A 17,256-nucleotide genomic window follows, 5' to 3' on the forward strand; every position below is an offset into this window, starting at 1 on the left:
ATAGGAAAATGAATAATCACAAAGTTAAATGACTTCAAAGTTAATGTTATTAGTGATCAAGCAAAAAAATAAAATTAAGCTTTCTTCATACTTGGTTCAGGGCACTATGTTCTAAAACATGCTGCCTGTGAACATAAAATCTTTCAGGAATTCATATTCACAAAATGATAATGATGTACCCTCTTAGGAGTCACTTTTTTTTTTAAGTTAGATTCCTTTAGTGGACCCCATTAGTCCTTTTTCAAATAACTTTTTGGCAGTGGGGTAATTAAAGAGGGTTCTCATCTTAGAGCCGCAGAGGAGCTCATTACCACCCTAACTAGGACTGCTATCCAAGCTCTGCTCTCCGCTTGCAAAAACACCTGGAATAATGGAAATGTTGATTAACATATCAATACTAAGATTTTTAGAAGGTGAAAGCCCTAATATTCACATTCTTTTTTTTTTTGTGAGGAAGATCAGCCCTGAGCTAACATCTGCCAATCCTCCTCTTTTTGCTGAGGAAGACTGGCTCTGGGCTAACATCCGTGCCCATCTTCCTCCACTTTATATGGGACACCGCCACAGTGTGGCCTGACAAGCGGTGCATCGGTGCGTGCCTGGGATCTGAACCCCGGGCTGCCAGCAACAGAGCACACACACTTAACTGCTACGCCACAGGGCCGGCCCCCCTAATATTCATATTCTTGATGTAAACTTTCCTCGTTGCTCTTCTTCATTTGTTCACCAAAATGTCATTTTTAGCTCTCCTTCCTGTTGAACTACAAGCTCTAATTCAGTAGTCTATCTGAAATGATGACATACTCACTGGCTCTGAGAATGTTCTCCTTGCTGCTGCACCTGGACTGGACCTGCAGAGAAAGCATAAAGTCAGTAATTTAGGGCTTATAACATAGATAGCCAGATATGTATGCATACTTAATGGGCAAGCTCCTGAGGTCTAGAAGCAAAGGCTTTATATATCTCAGATATCAGAACATGTTAGTCAAAATATGTTAAACTTGTTCCATATATTTTTTATTTATTCTTTCCTTAAAGAAAGAACTGACTTGTAGAAAAAAACTGGGGGTACGGTATTGTAAATGGGACAGAGGTAAAACCAAAGGCAATTTTTATTGATATGTATTTGAAATTAGCATGTGGAAAAAAATTCAAGTTACCACATTTTCGGTTGTGAATACAGACTCTTAATCTTAAGGCACTGTGTATATCTTTTGACTAGAATAATAATGCAATTCAAGTAATAAGGTTGTAATCAAATATTCCATTGTAGTCATTTTTAGTTACATATGTTAATGAGGGGAAAATAGAGAAATCCTCGTACACAATATTTATGTGTGATTCTAATGACCTTTGTTATTTATTCAAATATTTTAAGTCAAAGTGGAACATTCTTTTAAATGTTACAAAACTGCTGAATTCAATAGCCATGTTGGATGGCATTAACACTTGTCAATTTCAAAGGCAACTGTATTTAGACTCCACAGCTCCTCTTCCCACTCCGCAGCAGCTTGCCCCAAATGGATATATACACAAATTAATTTCTATCGCTTAACACAATCTACTATTGTAATGAAACAACTTATGAAAGGAATGTTGCAACTTAGGGTGGGTTATGGTTGTCCTTCCCTGAAAAAAACAATTGTTAATGTTTAAAGAAAGAACAATAAAAAAAATCACAAACATACACACAAGAAAAACACACACACACCAAAAAAAGAAAAAAAAGGGAAAAATAATTTCAGATGTTAAAATTATTCTCTTTTGGCCCAGATTGTTTACTTAGTTTTAAATACACTGGAATGAAGAAGCTAATCTGGAAGATAATATTCTTATATTCTTTTACTCAGAGGTTTTATTGAAGGACAATTCTGGACCAAATGGGAAAGAAATTAATGACTACTTAAAGAAAACAATACAGGGAGGAAGACACAAGAGAGAGGAAAAGAAAAAGAGAGAGAGGTTTGAGGGAGTAAATCTAGACGATAGAAAAGAAAAGTATGGGCTTATAGAAGGGACAATTCATAAATGCAGAATGTTCTGCTATTTCTTAATGAAAATTCATACCAAGAGGGTAAGAATGACTAATGAACTTGCTGCAGAATAAACAAGCAAGTTGGCATACCATGGAATGAAGAAAGTGTAACTATACCACTACAGCCTCAAAGGAGAAAAGAAACAAACACTAACAGACAAATTAATAGACAAGCTTAATAAAGAGAGAAACTACATTTTAAAAAGCGATTCAAAGAACACAAGAGAAAGCTAAAAGATGAGAGAAAACTCCGGGAGAGAGGAGGAAAAGAAAGGGGAAAATGTTGAAAGACAAAAACAGAGTTCAAAGAAGTCAAATAGAAGTCAAGAAAGTCTTCAACAAGATGTAGAAACAGAAGGAGCCCAAACCCATAGCGCAAAGCAACGTTTGCGAATGGAAAGCAGCTCCTTTGATCAGTAATAGTTACTCTTAAGTCGTAGCCTCTATTCCTCCAGAGTTCATCTTTAAGCCCTTCCAATCTAGAGTGGAGCTAGTGTATGGACAGAAACAAGAGATTTACAATGAACAGAATAGTTCAGATGAATAGTTCAAATTGTCTTATCAAATGTTTCAACAGATTTATATAATGTCTAAATGGAAATGGTGGTGAAGAATTAGCTGGCTTAACCAAAAAACCCAAACCAAACTAAAACAACAATTAAAAAACACCCTCTCCCTTCCTTAGGTGGCTTAAAAAATTAACAAAAAATTCATTCATAGCATGAATTTAATAAAGAAACCCAAGTCTTGCTTTGTGGTACCTCAGTTTAGAACTATATATTTCAAACAGCTTTGGAAGAGAAATTTGGATGATGAAAACAATTCAATTCCCTAAATCTGAATATTCATCTGGGTTCACAAATTGCCAACAGCAGTATAACCAATGTTTTCTCATTTATATTACATTGGCTATTTGATCCAGATTTGAGAGAAATTACTTTTAAAATCAATGACTACATGAACTTCTTTACTTTCGTGATCTTGAGTATATATATTAAAAAAATGATGGAAAAAAATTAAAAAAAATATTTATGCATGTAGTGGATGCCCTTTTCTCTTGCACCATGAAACTGGTCATCTTTATAATATCTACTTAATTTTATAAAGTCCCAATATTAAGAGTTTACCTAACTCACAATGGGATTTACTTGAAAGAAAAAGTTGAGAAACAAATATTATTCTTGTTCAAACACATATGGATTATAAAGAAGGTAACACAGCTCTATCTCAAGTTTTATGGTTTGTTGTTTTTTTCTTTATCTTACTCTGGCTTTTTACTCAATGGGGAGAAAAAAGGAAAGTCTGAAAAAGAAAATAAAACAGAGAGTTGGGCCTAATACCAAATTTGTCAGGGTTTAAAAAAGAAAGGTATGGTTATAGGATTATCTATTACTTGATTCTATTGGATTATGTTATTTTACTACAATTAACATCTGATTTTATGGTGTTGACAATTAATTCCCCTTTCAACTGGAATCAAAACTAAAATAATGTGTAGAAACAGTATATTATATTAAAGTCAAAGGAGGAAATTAAAAACACAAGAGACTTACTGAAAATATAGGTATTCATTTACTAATCAAGACTGCTTTCAGACATTAAATAATTCATTTAGTTCATTTCAACATGTGTTTACACGTGTAATATAATTTTTGCTGAAGATCACATTGCCCATTAAGAAATCTTAAGCCATGAAACAGAAAATAAAAGGGGGGGGAGAGCACGTAATAAATGGTAAGGAAAAAAAGTGAAATGCTTTAAACGAAGCTGAAAAAATTATAACAAACAATCACAATCTTTAGATACAGTTAGAGAAGTGACTTACCTTATGCTTAGGTCATAACAAGAATAGCACAGTGTTTAAAGTCAGCTCTTCATTATGGGAGGTACAATTGAAAGCCATAGGTTATAATAACATGAATTGCTACACAGAAATGAAGACTTTTTCAGCCCAACATGAAAAGCTAACTCTTATGGGAAAACATTTCAACTTATGTTTAATTAACATGAAGAACAATTGAGGGTGTAAACATCAAAACACATGATCTCACATCAATAAGAGAGAGACAGCCCAATTTCTCAGGAACACAGATTTAATCTGTGACCATAATCTGTGACACATAAGGGAAGGCACATCACTCTAACATTGAAAGATGCATGCACAATGTATAACCACCCACTGACAATCCCCCTCCCCAACCCCCCAGCCCACTGGTACACACACAAGACCACTAAGATATAGGGAAAGAATGTAGTGCCAAGCTGTTATGAAGAAAGCAGGACACACGGAAGCGCAGCAGTGATCATGTGATTTGAGAGGTGTTCTTCCCTTAAACCATCCCATCACCATGCTTATTTTAAAGAAGCCAGGAAAAGACCCCCTTCAATGCTGCAGTAGCTACGAGCCCCCAGCTTGAAGCTAGTGTGTGGAATTTTGATCACCGTTCCCTGCGATGTCAGGGGCTCTCCAGTGGAAGCCAGATGTATAACAGCAGTTAGTGGGGTACAAATGTGTGAATAACAAACATCCTTTCCCTTCTGCCTTTCACAGAAGTGAGGGAGGAGAGAAACAAATGAAATAAAACCCATGTTAACAATAGGTTCATAACAATATAAAGATGTATAAATATTAAAATGGAGATTACATCTCACAGCAGGTTAATACAACTCAGGTTTCATAAAAACGGCCTCTATTTTGCTGCTCACCAGGCTAATTTGTATTCTTTTTCCTTGTAAATACTTGGAATAAATCTATACAATATGGCTCATATTGAAAAATTCTGAGCAGTCGGTTAGATGGGGTCAAAGTCAAGAACAAAAGAAGTCATCTTCTTTGATGGACATTAAGAAAGCCCTCTCTTTCTATTTTTAGCATGCTTTTCCTGGCCAGCAGTCACATTTTAAATTTGAAATTAAGCTTCTGTAAATCTGCTTACTTATGTAATCTGAGATATTCTATGGCAATGGTTTGGAAAGACCCAATTTAAATTTTAATCATTTTACGTTTTAAAAAGCAAACAACAGAAAAGACTATTTAGAAATTGTCACTAAGTTTCCTAGGTACTTTACTGTCAATAAAACTTATTTTAACATGGGCTTTTCCTGTCAATAATAGGGTCATATCAGCTCATTAGAAAAATCTCAGCTTTGCTTTCCTATTACTGATGATAGTGGTAAACTTTATCTATTTTATTTTTTGTATGAGATGAGTTTTGATTCATGTGTGGCATGCAATCTAGTTAGCAGATTTTTAATTGTTCAAAGATCATTTATTATATTACTATTTTCTCTCCCTCATCGTCTTCTTAGCAGGCCAGAATATCTTGACCTTCCCTCTAGCATGCTTTAATATTTTAGGCTCTGGGCCCTCCTTTAATCTATTTCCTCATGGGGAAAATAAAGACTACTATGGGGCCCAAAGGAGATAACACACGTATCAGCAATTTTTAGCTATTAAGGTGGAAACAAGTAGTTACTATGATCAGTGGAGCCACTGACAGTTGTGAAATAACTCTGCAATTACATACCCTCCCCACCGTTAACTTCCTCATCAGCTCAAAACAGAGGCAAATTCTTGTTTTTGACCCAAAGAAAGAAAAAAAATCCATGTACAGTTATGTTTTTCAATGGAGATTGACTAAAACTTTTTGGACATTTCATAGCCATATGGCCACATGTACTGGTAGAAATGCAAGCCATAAAACCTAAGGCATGGAACAAAGTCTGATCTAGCTCCTCTAAAATATTTCTTGTATTTTTGAGCTTTTGGCCTTAGACAAGCTATTTCCTCTCTCTGGAATACCCTGTGGCTTATTTTCTGATCTAAATACTATTTGTCCTTTAAGATCCAGCTTAAATTGTACCAACTGCAAAAAATATTCCCCAAGTTCCTCAATCAGAAATAATTTCTTCTTTCCCTAAACTCTTTTAACAGCTTTATTGAGATACAATCTACCTAAATTCACTCATTTTAAGTATACAGTTTGATGACCTTTTGGCTGAACAACTATTACCACAATCTAGTTTTAGGTTAACCTAAATTCTTAAAGCCTCTTATCTGAACTTCTACTATAAGAGTTATCATAATTACTCATATTCCAATTATTGATCTGGGTCCCCAATGATACTGTAGGTTCTTGGAGGGAAAGGACCATGACTTTAGTTCTCTTTATATCTCCTGCTATGTCAAATACATGGCTTTGTACACAGTAAACATTTGCTAAATCTGAATGTTTATTTCGTAGTAATTATAGTTTTATTCAATCTCAGATTAAAATTTATTTTTTATAGTATAAGTATGATCATAGCCATTCCTATACTATCTTAAAAATGATTTTTACTTATTTGGGTCTGCTAATATTAAGAGATATAATATGAAAGGTATGTGGATTACAGCTATGAAACATCTGGTATCCTACAGAATGATCTTAAGAATTTGGAAAACACTACTATTAATGCTACTTAAGGTTAATCAAATAGTGACATTTGGAGTCCAATAAAGGTTATTCTATATCAAAGGTTTCAGGTCAGGTTAAGAAGATTCCTTATTTTCTAAGAGAACAGGGTGTTCTATATCTCATATAGTCAGGTCACTAGAATGACAGAGATGATAGAGATTTTTGATGCATCACGGCCCTTTTGACTTTAATTTTTCTACTTTATTAAACTTATTTAAGAGTAATCTGTCTCTGAAAGAATAAACTCATCGAATACCCTTTACCGAGAAAAATAAAACTCAAGAAGATGGAGAAAAAGGACCTTATTGGCATTTACTCAGATTACTTGCCTCTTTAGCCTACCCAGAAACAGAAGGAAAGAAAGGTTTGATTTAAACAACATTAAGCCAACAACTCTACAATCTCAGACTTTTCAGTTCTATTTCTTTCTCTTCACTTCTTATAGCAAAAATGGAGAATTGGTCTAGAAAAGCTATCTTCTGTTATTCCATTCATTTATCACTTTATCTGGATAAATTAGGATACAAGTATTTGGCTCATCTGAGCCTAATGACAACTCATTTATGTTTAATTAGATTTATGATATCACAACACACACTCAACTGAAGAATTCAGAGTTTTGCTTTATTTATGACATGAAAATGATAAAGGGAACACCCTTTGGAATCCAGTGGTATGGTTTCTGATATTGGTTTTTCCTTTTCCTAGCTGTTTGACCTTAGACATGACATTTGACATCTTAGGGTTTTAATTTCCTCATCCATGAGGTGGGGAAAATTAAGTAGGATAATGCATGTGAAAGTGAAAACTATTGTAAATGAAAAAGAGCAATATAAATCTAAGTCATTATTATTATCCTTAGGTTTATTTTAAGTCACCTACATTTTATATAGGTAGAATCTGAGGCACAATGAGAATAAAGAATTTGCTCCAGATCATGCCGTGAATCAAACACAAATAACAGACTATACTTGCCAATTTCTAGATGAAAGCTTCAGAGAAAAAGGCTGAGTTAAGATCTGAGGTTACTCCTGCAAGGATTAACCTAATCCTCTTTTGTATGGTTTTATTCCAGTTATCTCACCTCTATGGGACTTAGTTTCCTCATCTGCAAAACGAGGATGTTTCCAGGGGTTTCAACTGAAGTGGATGGACCCCTTGAGAGAATCTGTGGATAAAAGTCAGGGGTCCACTCACTGGGATGGAGGAAAAAATTACAATTTTTATATTCACCAACCTAATTAAATTTTATTATTTTCTTTCATTATAAGCTTAGGTGACGAACCACAGTAATATTAGCAGAACATATTGCTTCAAATTACTGTGGATATCAAAACATTGTTCATGTTCACCAAGACTTCAAATTACAGTTGTCTAATGACTTGTTGCTAGATTTTGTTATTTAATGCATTTAAAAATAGGCAGTACTATTATATCACAATTTGTTTTTTATAGATATTTTGATGATTTCAATTTAATTACTTTTCTTTGTAATCCTATGTATTTTACTTATATATTTAAAAATTTTTTTTGAAAATAAGTCTGTAGGCTTTGCCAGATTCCCAAATGGGTCCATAGGAGAAAAAAGGTTAAAAAACTCTGAACTAGATAATTTCCAGGCTTCCTTTTATCTTTAGGATTTTGTGGCTCTAAGAAACCTTTCCCACCTCCATCTGCTGCCCTTTATCAAATCATATATAAAAGAAGTCTTTCTGTTTTTGAGAAAATTATATAAAATTAGTCACTGAATTAACCAATTGCACATTTAATATACCATATAAGAATAAAAAAAGGAACACGGTTATCAAAAAGTTAAAAAAATTTCAGGCTTACAAAACAATTCTGCTTCACTTGGCTTTCCCCATTCGTTTAGACAATTAATTAAATGCAATAGCCATTTAATAGCCATGACATTTAAAACTCTCAAACCAAAGGTGAATGTCCATACATACACACACACATACACACACACATATACATACACACACAAGTGTGAGTATGTATCCATAATTAATTATTCTTTGCACTCTTAGTCATGTGTTGATCACAGGTAGACAGCAACAATGTTATTATCTATATATAACATAAGCCTTTGCAGGCACACAGACAATATCTATAAGCAATACAATTTCACAAATCTTTTCCAGAGGACCATTCTTAAGTGTTTTCCCACATTTAAATGAAGTATTATCTTATATACCACTGAGCCTTCTTAAGTCCTAGGTAAATGTGAAGAATTCTTCTTTTTTAGTATTTACTTCTTTTAAAAGAAGCTAGAACTATGGCAGGTTACATAGCTGGTGAAGTATAACTACAATTGAAAATCAAAAGCCTACTGATGCTGCTGTTGTGTATTGGTTTGATATGATTTCAAATCCACTTGTTTATGACAAGTGAGTTATTTTAATGCATTTGTTTATGACAAAGATGAAACTTAAGTTGTTGTTTTTGATATAAGAATGAAGTAAGTTGTGTCAAGATATCATCATCTCATCTATTGTCCTTGATAAGAGCTCAGTAGCCCAGCTGCTAAGGGGCTCCTCTGGGGGCTTATCAGTAAAAACATGTGAAAAAGTAACTATGGCAAGGGGATATTTAGACTATAAATACCAAGAGTTTGTGAGAACTATTCGAAAGTTTTGGTCTGGGCAAGGCACACAGGCACACAGACAATATCTATAAGCAATACAATTTCAATACAACTCGCTTATTAAGAGATATTATCCTGTATGCCACTCTTTGCTGACCTAAATAAACTCTCCTTAGGCCTTGGGACATTAGCTCCTACCGAGGCAAGGGTGATTCCCCTATTGGTAGTGGTGAAAGCCATGCAGCGCCCTCTGAAGATCATCCTACTTGCCAACACTGGCGCCGTCATTCTCTAGCAATGTGCTCCTGCAACTGGGGACTTTTCACTTTTGTTTTGCACTCGCAGCAGGATGTCAGCTCTTGGTTGGTCGAGCCACCTCTCCTGAGTGCCTACTCGTATAAAAAGGTACACCTTGAACTGAATTTGAACTTTAATCCTTTCCTCTCCCCTTGCTTGGAACAAAAGTAAGATTAATCTATCATTGGTTTGGAGTATATTATTTCTTTATTCGCTTACTAAGAGATATTACCCTGTATGCTACTGGCTTGTAAAACTATTATAAATCCTACAGCGAACCTGTGTTAAATAAACTATTGGCAAAGACAGTCTCAGTCTCAGCATAATTTTGGCCCTTAAACCAAAACAGTTGCTTTATAGCTAACTTGGTGAGTTCCTTATTCTCAAAGAGAATACTATAATATGTATAACATACCTAAGAACAGAACTGGTTATCACCATGACTCAAGAGAATATGAATTCACACATCAACGGTGAATACTCTTAATGTATAAAAATTCTCCTGTATAAAGTTTTAATTCTAAATTGAGTCATTCTCAATGACCTCTAGAAAATTTGTAAATCCTAAGCTGATCTCCCCTTGGTACCAACAATATTTTTGAGTTGATGTTTGTTCTGAGAATTTCAATGGTGAAAAATATGAGAAAAATATACTACCTAATTATAAATATAACAAAGCTAAATAAAATTTTTGTGTGTGTGTGAGGAAGAGTAGCCCTGAGCTAACATCTGATGCCAATCCTCCTCATTTTGCTGAGGAAGATTGGCCCTGGGCTAACATCTGTGCCCATCTTCCGCTACTTTATATGGGATGCCACCACAGCATGGCTTAAGAAGCAGTCCGGTGGTCCGCGCCTGGGATCCAAACCTGTGAACTCTGGGCTGCAGAAGCGGCGCCCGTGAACTTAACCGTTATGCCACCAGGCCGGCCCCAATAAAATATTTTTTGACTGGTAAAGATTTCGGATCATTCCTAACACCATTTCCCAATCTTCAGATGAATTAATTGATTATTTTACAGAGTAATTTATCTTCATTCTAGAGATAGAAAGCAGGGATTGTTACTGGCTTTAGATCACACAGTAGAGTAGAAATGGAACTTAGCCTTCTTGACTTCCAAATTCATTCCTCTGTGCACTAGTAGATGACCCTATCTTTCTAACCTACCAATGGCAATCATTGCATTTCTAATCAGACCTTGAATTTTAATTGCCTTTTTGCTCTTGTCTATTTCTTTTAGCAATAGGAACCACTCAGAATAGGCATATGGATGTAGAAGTTAAGAAAAACTGGTATAATGAAAGGCAGTTTGGGCATTAGCACTCAGGAGCTAGACTGCCTGGATTTGAATGTTAGCTCTATCATTATTAGCTGTTTAACACTGGATAAGTCATAACGTCTCTCTGTCTTTTTTTCTTATGTATAAAATGAGGATAGCAATACCTATCTCACAGGGTTGTTGTAAAGAAAATGAGATACCATGTGTAAAGTGTTTGCTTAGAAGAGTATCTGGCCCAGAGTGAACAGTGTATGAGTATTAGCTATTATTATGTTTGCTGTTGGTTACTGTTATCATCCTTTTGTTTGGATGATATTTTGTTGGGACTTGTAATAAAGAATGTTGACTAATTTCTTTTTGTGATTTTGACAGCTCTCATAAGTAAGATAAGTTTAGGCAAGTATTTCAACAGAAAGCTTAAAAAAGATACTGATAAACTTTATAAAATACAGCCTAAGAGACAGACACAGTCAATAATATAAAAACCTGAATTATTGAGCATTTGTAATTATTATCATTTTCTGGCACTTCTGGAAGAAAGTCATATTGGTTTTCATTAAACATGAGTTTTGAAATACTGAGTTTCTAACTAGATTTAATACCCTCCTTGGTTTTTCTTGAAGGGTAGCAGAATATGCCACCCTAAAATGTACCTCTTTGGCATAAAGATTATTTTGAGCTGATTATTTTGAGAAATAGCTGATACAGAAGAAGCTCTGAAAACAGAGCGGAAGTTACCCTTTTGTAAGGGAAATTTATACTTTTAAAAGCGATTTCCATTTATAAGGGTGTCTCCCTCTCTGTACCTGGAAAAGAAGGATGACTCTAAACCACAAGAGAATCTTATCAATGGAGAAGGCACCGATTTAAGTCTTGCACAACAAACTTTACTCTTGTTTACTGTGCTTTTCCCGGTAATCTCCCCATAATTGGCTTCCCAGCCCCACCTTTCTTTTGTCTTTAGCTGAAGATGGTATTTAACCTGGTGGTTTAGGCTATCTTGGGACGTTACTCATTTTTCTATGGGTAGCTCCCAAGTATATATGAGGTATATAAGCTAATAAACCTCCATTTGTTTTTCTCTTTTTAATGTTTTATCACAGGGGGTTCTCACCCAAGAACTCAGAAAGGTAGATGGAAAATTATTTTCCCTGCCTACACATTCTTAAATGTCATGTCATATCACTTATTTGTTCATTAAAAAAACCCAAAACTACTGCTTCTACTGAGTATAATACTACACCATGTAAGAGCGTGGCTGCATTGCTGATCTTTCTACATCAAAGGCTGCTATATTGCAGTAGACATTAAAAAAGTTGTGACTTTTATTTCTCTAAATGATTAACTAGCATTCATAAGGCACATGGAAGATGTATAAAGTTTGCCTATACTGTATTAGTAAAAGAGCAATGACTTAGAAAATGTTTAGGAAGTTCCCTTGAGGACTGAAGATAAGAGCTAAGTTTTCTGAAGCCATATATAGCAACCATGTGTGGTGTATATTATGTTGTTAATCAAGTCTCTCATGATCTAACCAAGTAAACAGTTAACAAATGTAGTTTGATAGTATTATTAGACTCTTCCTTACATTATATATGTCCTTTCCATTTTCTCTGAATTCTCAAGTTTTGGATGTTTGAGCTAAATCAAATGGAAAGGCAGAAAATCAGCTGCCATTAAAACTGAACTTTCAGCTTACAGAAAAGGGATAACTATGTTAAAAGTTAATTTTTTAAAAAAGTAAACTCATAACTCTCATACAAATATAAAATGAAAATGTGTCAAAGGTTTTATCTAAAGTGTTAATTAATGAGAGAACCAGAAAGACATTTGGTTTAAAGATAATTGGTTTAAAAGAGAATTAAACAAACATACATGCACGGACCATCATGAATGTTGAAATGAATTTTCAGATCAACTGAGCAAAAATCAATTGCAACTCCAACTGGACACAATCCTATGGATTAGGATGATTTGCGTTACTATTCATATACTACTATTAAAAAGAAACAACAGGCCAAAATGGATTCACTTGTACTAAGCCCCACGTCAGCAAACCAAGACTTAATACCTAACCTAACTGCAGTTTTAGTCTCTCCCAGGAATGTGACCTTTAACCAGTCAATCTGGAATTACCTGGTCAGCACTAATGAGGTAATCTGACTGATAGACCCCTGCCTTCCCCCAAAGGAAGGTGACCTTACCTGAAACAATCCACTCTTTGCTAGAAACTTCCTTTCCCTGCCCCCTTCTGCCTATAAAAGCCTTCAATTTTGCATAGCTCCTCAGAGCTCCTTTCTGTTTGCTAGATGGGATGCTGCTCAATTCATGAATCATTGAATAAAGCCAATTAGATTTTCATGTTTACTGAGTTGAATTTTTTTTTTTAACACTACAATTTAGTGTTGTACAATAGCTCAGACAATGAAAGGAGGAGATGACCCAGAAGGGTGCCCTAGACATGATAGTCAATAGTCTTTTTTGTCTATTTCAAAATCTTTCAGAATTTTACCTGAGAACTTTATGGCCTGGCAGCACCTAGTAACAGAATTTATGTCTGTTAATTGAATTCTAGTTTACTTTTGACGTTGTCCCCTAGTGTTTAACTTCGGTTTCTAAGATTGTATGAAATTCTTCCAGTAGTGACTTTTAAATAGACTGTAGTTTTTGTTTTGACTATAATATTAAAATAGTAGTTTACCATATTGAAAAAATGGAATAAATTTATATGAAATGTACATTGTTTCTTTTTCTTTTTTTTGCTGAGGAAGATTAGCCCTGAGCTAACATCCAATGCCAATCCTCCTCTTTTTGCTGAGGAAGATTGGCCCTGGGCTAACAGCCGTGCCCATCTTCCTCTACTTTATATGGGACGCTACCAGAGCATGGCTTGACAAGTGGTGTGTTGGTGCACGCCCGGGATCTGAACCTGTGAACCCCGGGCCGCCGAAGTGGAGTGTGCAAACTTAACTGCTATGCCACCGGGCCAACCCCACACATTGTTTCTTTTTAAAATATGACTTAAAATATAATTAAGGCTTAATACACAACAAACTTTTCCAGTTTTCTTTTTTACCCAAGTCTAATGAAAACTCAGTTTGAATATAAACCTCATCTTGTCAAGATTCAATCATGAAAAATTCCTAAGGGAAAGAGAACCACCTATTAAAATCAAAGAAAATGCAGTGCAATGTAACATATAATACGATAAATATATTGCCCATGGATTAGTACGTAATTAGGCATTATATTTTCTGGATGAAATTTCATTTTAGATTCTTTTTTAAAAAAAAGAAAAAGCTAAATAATCATGTGTAGAAAAAATCTGAAGAAGAAGGGATATCCTTTCTTAGAACATTGTTAAATTTAGGTTTATAGGTAATTTGAGTTGTCTCAGCCCATTTTAATCATCTTGCAAAATTTGCATTTGTTCCATCTACATTACTGGTTCTACTCCCTCATGCTAGTGTAAGTTCACATTCATGTCACTCATTCTCAGGATGTGCAGGATAGGTAAGATTATTCTAGTTGTGTGTAAATTTTTTTTTCAACATAAGTCCTATAGCTGTAGGTCCAGGGACATGTGCTAATTTGATATGCTAAAGCTGGAGAATTGTGTATGCAATAAATCCTTCTTTAGGCAGACAAAAAGCAGAAAGTTATGCTAGCTACATGACCCTGGCTAAATTAATTAACTTTTTAAGCATTAGTTTCCACATGCATAAGAATCAGGATAATGACACCATTCATTTACTGAACAACACTTTTTGAACACCTACTCAAAACCAGGCTCTAATCTAGGTGCAGACAATAAAACATCAACAAGATTGACAGAGACCTTGCTACCCTGGAGCTTACATTCTAATAGGAGTAGACAGATAACAAGCATGTAAACTAATAAGTAAATAAGATAGTTTCAGATAGCAATAAGCGCTTATGAAGAAAATAAAACACAGTAATGGGATAAAAAGTGATTAGTGATAGGGTATAGCTATTTTAGATAGAGTGGACACAGAAGATTTCTCTGAATAGGTATCTTTTGAGTTAAAATCTGAGATGAAGCCAGATGAAGCCAGCCAGATGAAGATCAAGGAGAAGAACTTTCCAGACCGAGGGAACAGCTAGTAGTGTGCAAAGGCTCATGCTATGCTGAATTTCCACCTCATAGCATTGTTGTGATGCAGGTGGAACATTTGGTATTATACCTGACATTTAATAAACGATAAAGGTGCTACCTTTGATGATGATAATAGGGGTGAGAATGATGATGGCTATGATGATTATGACACCAACTACCAAAAGCCAGGTACTGGAACTACTCTCTTCAATCTGTCCTAGCCTGGAACTGTCTGCAGCCTCTTCCAGACCAAAGAAGAGTACTGTAATCTGTCAGAAGGGCCAAAGATTGGTAATAAAAAGGTATAGTAGGTGTTTAGACCTGGGGTTCCAGCAAAGTGGGGCATAAAAATATCTTTTGGAAAGAATATGATATTTCATAAAAGTCAATGTAGGCATCTCTGATAAAAGAGAATACATTTTTTGTTGTTTATTGAAGTTTTACTATAAATTTCTGCATAAAAGCTCTTGTGATACCATATTAATCCATGATAGCTACTACACTTGTTAGTATTCTCAGACAGTGGATCTGTACTGAATTAGAAGTTTTGAGGCATTTTCAAAGTTTATAGAAAAATGCATCACATAGGATATAATAATCATCAAACTAGTGAAAACTGAGTTATAAAGAATTTCTATTCTTAATAATCATCAATACCCATTTTCAGAATACATCAAGCTTCATTTGGAACAGAAAAATGTTATTAATCACGACAGGGGGTGTTTTGGTTCACTGTTAGTGCCTTTTGTTTCTTTCACCTTCCTGTTTTGCTCCTTTAGATTTCTTATATATTCCTAGTTTAGATCTATGACACTGTGGCTTGGTTGGGGTCAGTAAGAGCAGTTTTTGAGGTATCTTGCCTACTGCTGGCCAGTTTATTTTACTGTTGTCTCAGCACAACAAACAGGAAAATGATAATATATATATATGATTTGTGTATATATATAAAACACACACATATACATATATACATATTTAGTATATATACAGCATATATACACATCTAGTACATGTGTGTGTATTCTATCTCCACCAGCACATACTGAAAATCATTAAAATCATGCCACTAAACCAATGTCATTTTACAAATAAATATAAGCAGAAACAAATCAAGGCAAAAGAGCAAAAGGGATCCTGAGAAATAATTAACCCTTCAAATGTAGGGTCCATATATGCCACACATGTGGAAAGGATATATTTCTAATTTTCTATCATATAATGTATTCTTATATAATGACAATTCTATGCAAAGGGAACTTGAGCTTTGTCATAATTCTTTAATTACTAAAAATATGTCAAAAGATCTAAAGAAATTATAATAAAATATTAATATTTGTTAAATCTAGGTGGTGAGTGTATGGGTGTTTGTTATATTATTTATTCTTTACTATATATTTGAAATAATTCATTAAAAAGTGAGAACTATAAAAAAAAAAAAAGAAAAAAGGGAACTGATTCATCAAAGGACATTTTCATGAGGCTACCAATACCCATAAACTCTTCAGGCTAGATTTCTCAAATTTAGAATTTGGGATCATCTGGATACTCTTTTGCCCTTTTTATTTTAAGAGCAAACACAATGCCAATGTTTTCAGCCCCTATACTTTTCATTATTTTTTTCCTTCGCTGAGTATATATTGAACTGAAAATGCTGTTAAACTGTAACTACTATTCTTGACAGTTTCACCATTAACCAACTTACTCCATCTACCCTTCCTAGGGTTGCTTCAGGTAGCTTTGCTGTGCCTTGCATTGCTCAGTTACATGAGGAATATAATCAAATCAAATTCTACAGAAACTCACCCACCAGAGCTTTCAAACTTTTTTTTTTTTTTTTTAATTTTTGTTTATTTTTTCCTCCCAAAGCCCCAGTAGATAGTTGTATGTCATAGTTGCACATCCTTCTAGTTGCTGTATGTGGGACGCAGCCTCAGCATGGCCGGAGAAGCGGTGCATCGGTGCGCACCCGGGATCCGAACCTGGGCCGCCAGCAGTGGAGCGCGCACACTTAACCGCTAAGCCACGGGGCCGGCCCCAAACTCTTAAATCTCTCATATACTAGCTGTTCTTAAAATTTTTCCACATAGGGAATTCTTTAACGATAATTCTTCACTCTATATATGCTTCTTTCTTCTTTATTTACTCTACATTCTCTACAGAACTCCCTACTTTCTCCTCTCTTTTCTTCAATTCACCATCTGTATTATTTCTTTCTGTTAAATGTTAACAGCAATAAACGTGGGGAAGTTCAAGGGTGATTTTTTTCTCTATGCTTATCTATAGTCTTCATTGAACATGTGAAAAACAAGACAGGGAAAAGGAAAGAAAAATAGAAACTGCTATTGAAAATGATAGACATTTGATTTTTAAAAAAATTCTAAAATTCAAACCTTTTAGTATAATATAGACTGATCATTATATTATTTGTTCAAATCAGTCTCATTCAATTGTTGACAGATTTATTTTGAAACATCAACACAT

General features: G+C 34.7%; 1 protein-coding gene across 5 annotated transcripts in view; it reads right to left on the bottom strand.

Annotated features, from left to right (window-relative positions):
• GPHN (gephyrin) overlaps positions 1-17,256 on the bottom strand; it is a 642,551-nt gene that overhangs the window by 172,297 nt on the left and 452,998 nt on the right. For all 5 annotated transcript variants that reach the window (XM_004426256.2, XM_004426255.2, XM_087448348.1 and 2 more), the window contains one exon: positions 809-851. In XM_004426256.2, the coding sequence (XP_004426313.1) occupies positions 809-851 (43 nt within the window). The remainder of the gene's footprint in view (positions 1-808; positions 852-17,256) is intronic.

Source organism: Ceratotherium simum, chromosome 24 (assembly GCF_057802395.1).
Source record: "Ceratotherium simum simum isolate JZ-2026a chromosome 24, ASM5780239v1, whole genome shotgun sequence".
Taxonomy (NCBI): Eukaryota; Metazoa; Chordata; class Mammalia; order Perissodactyla; family Rhinocerotidae; genus Ceratotherium; species Ceratotherium simum.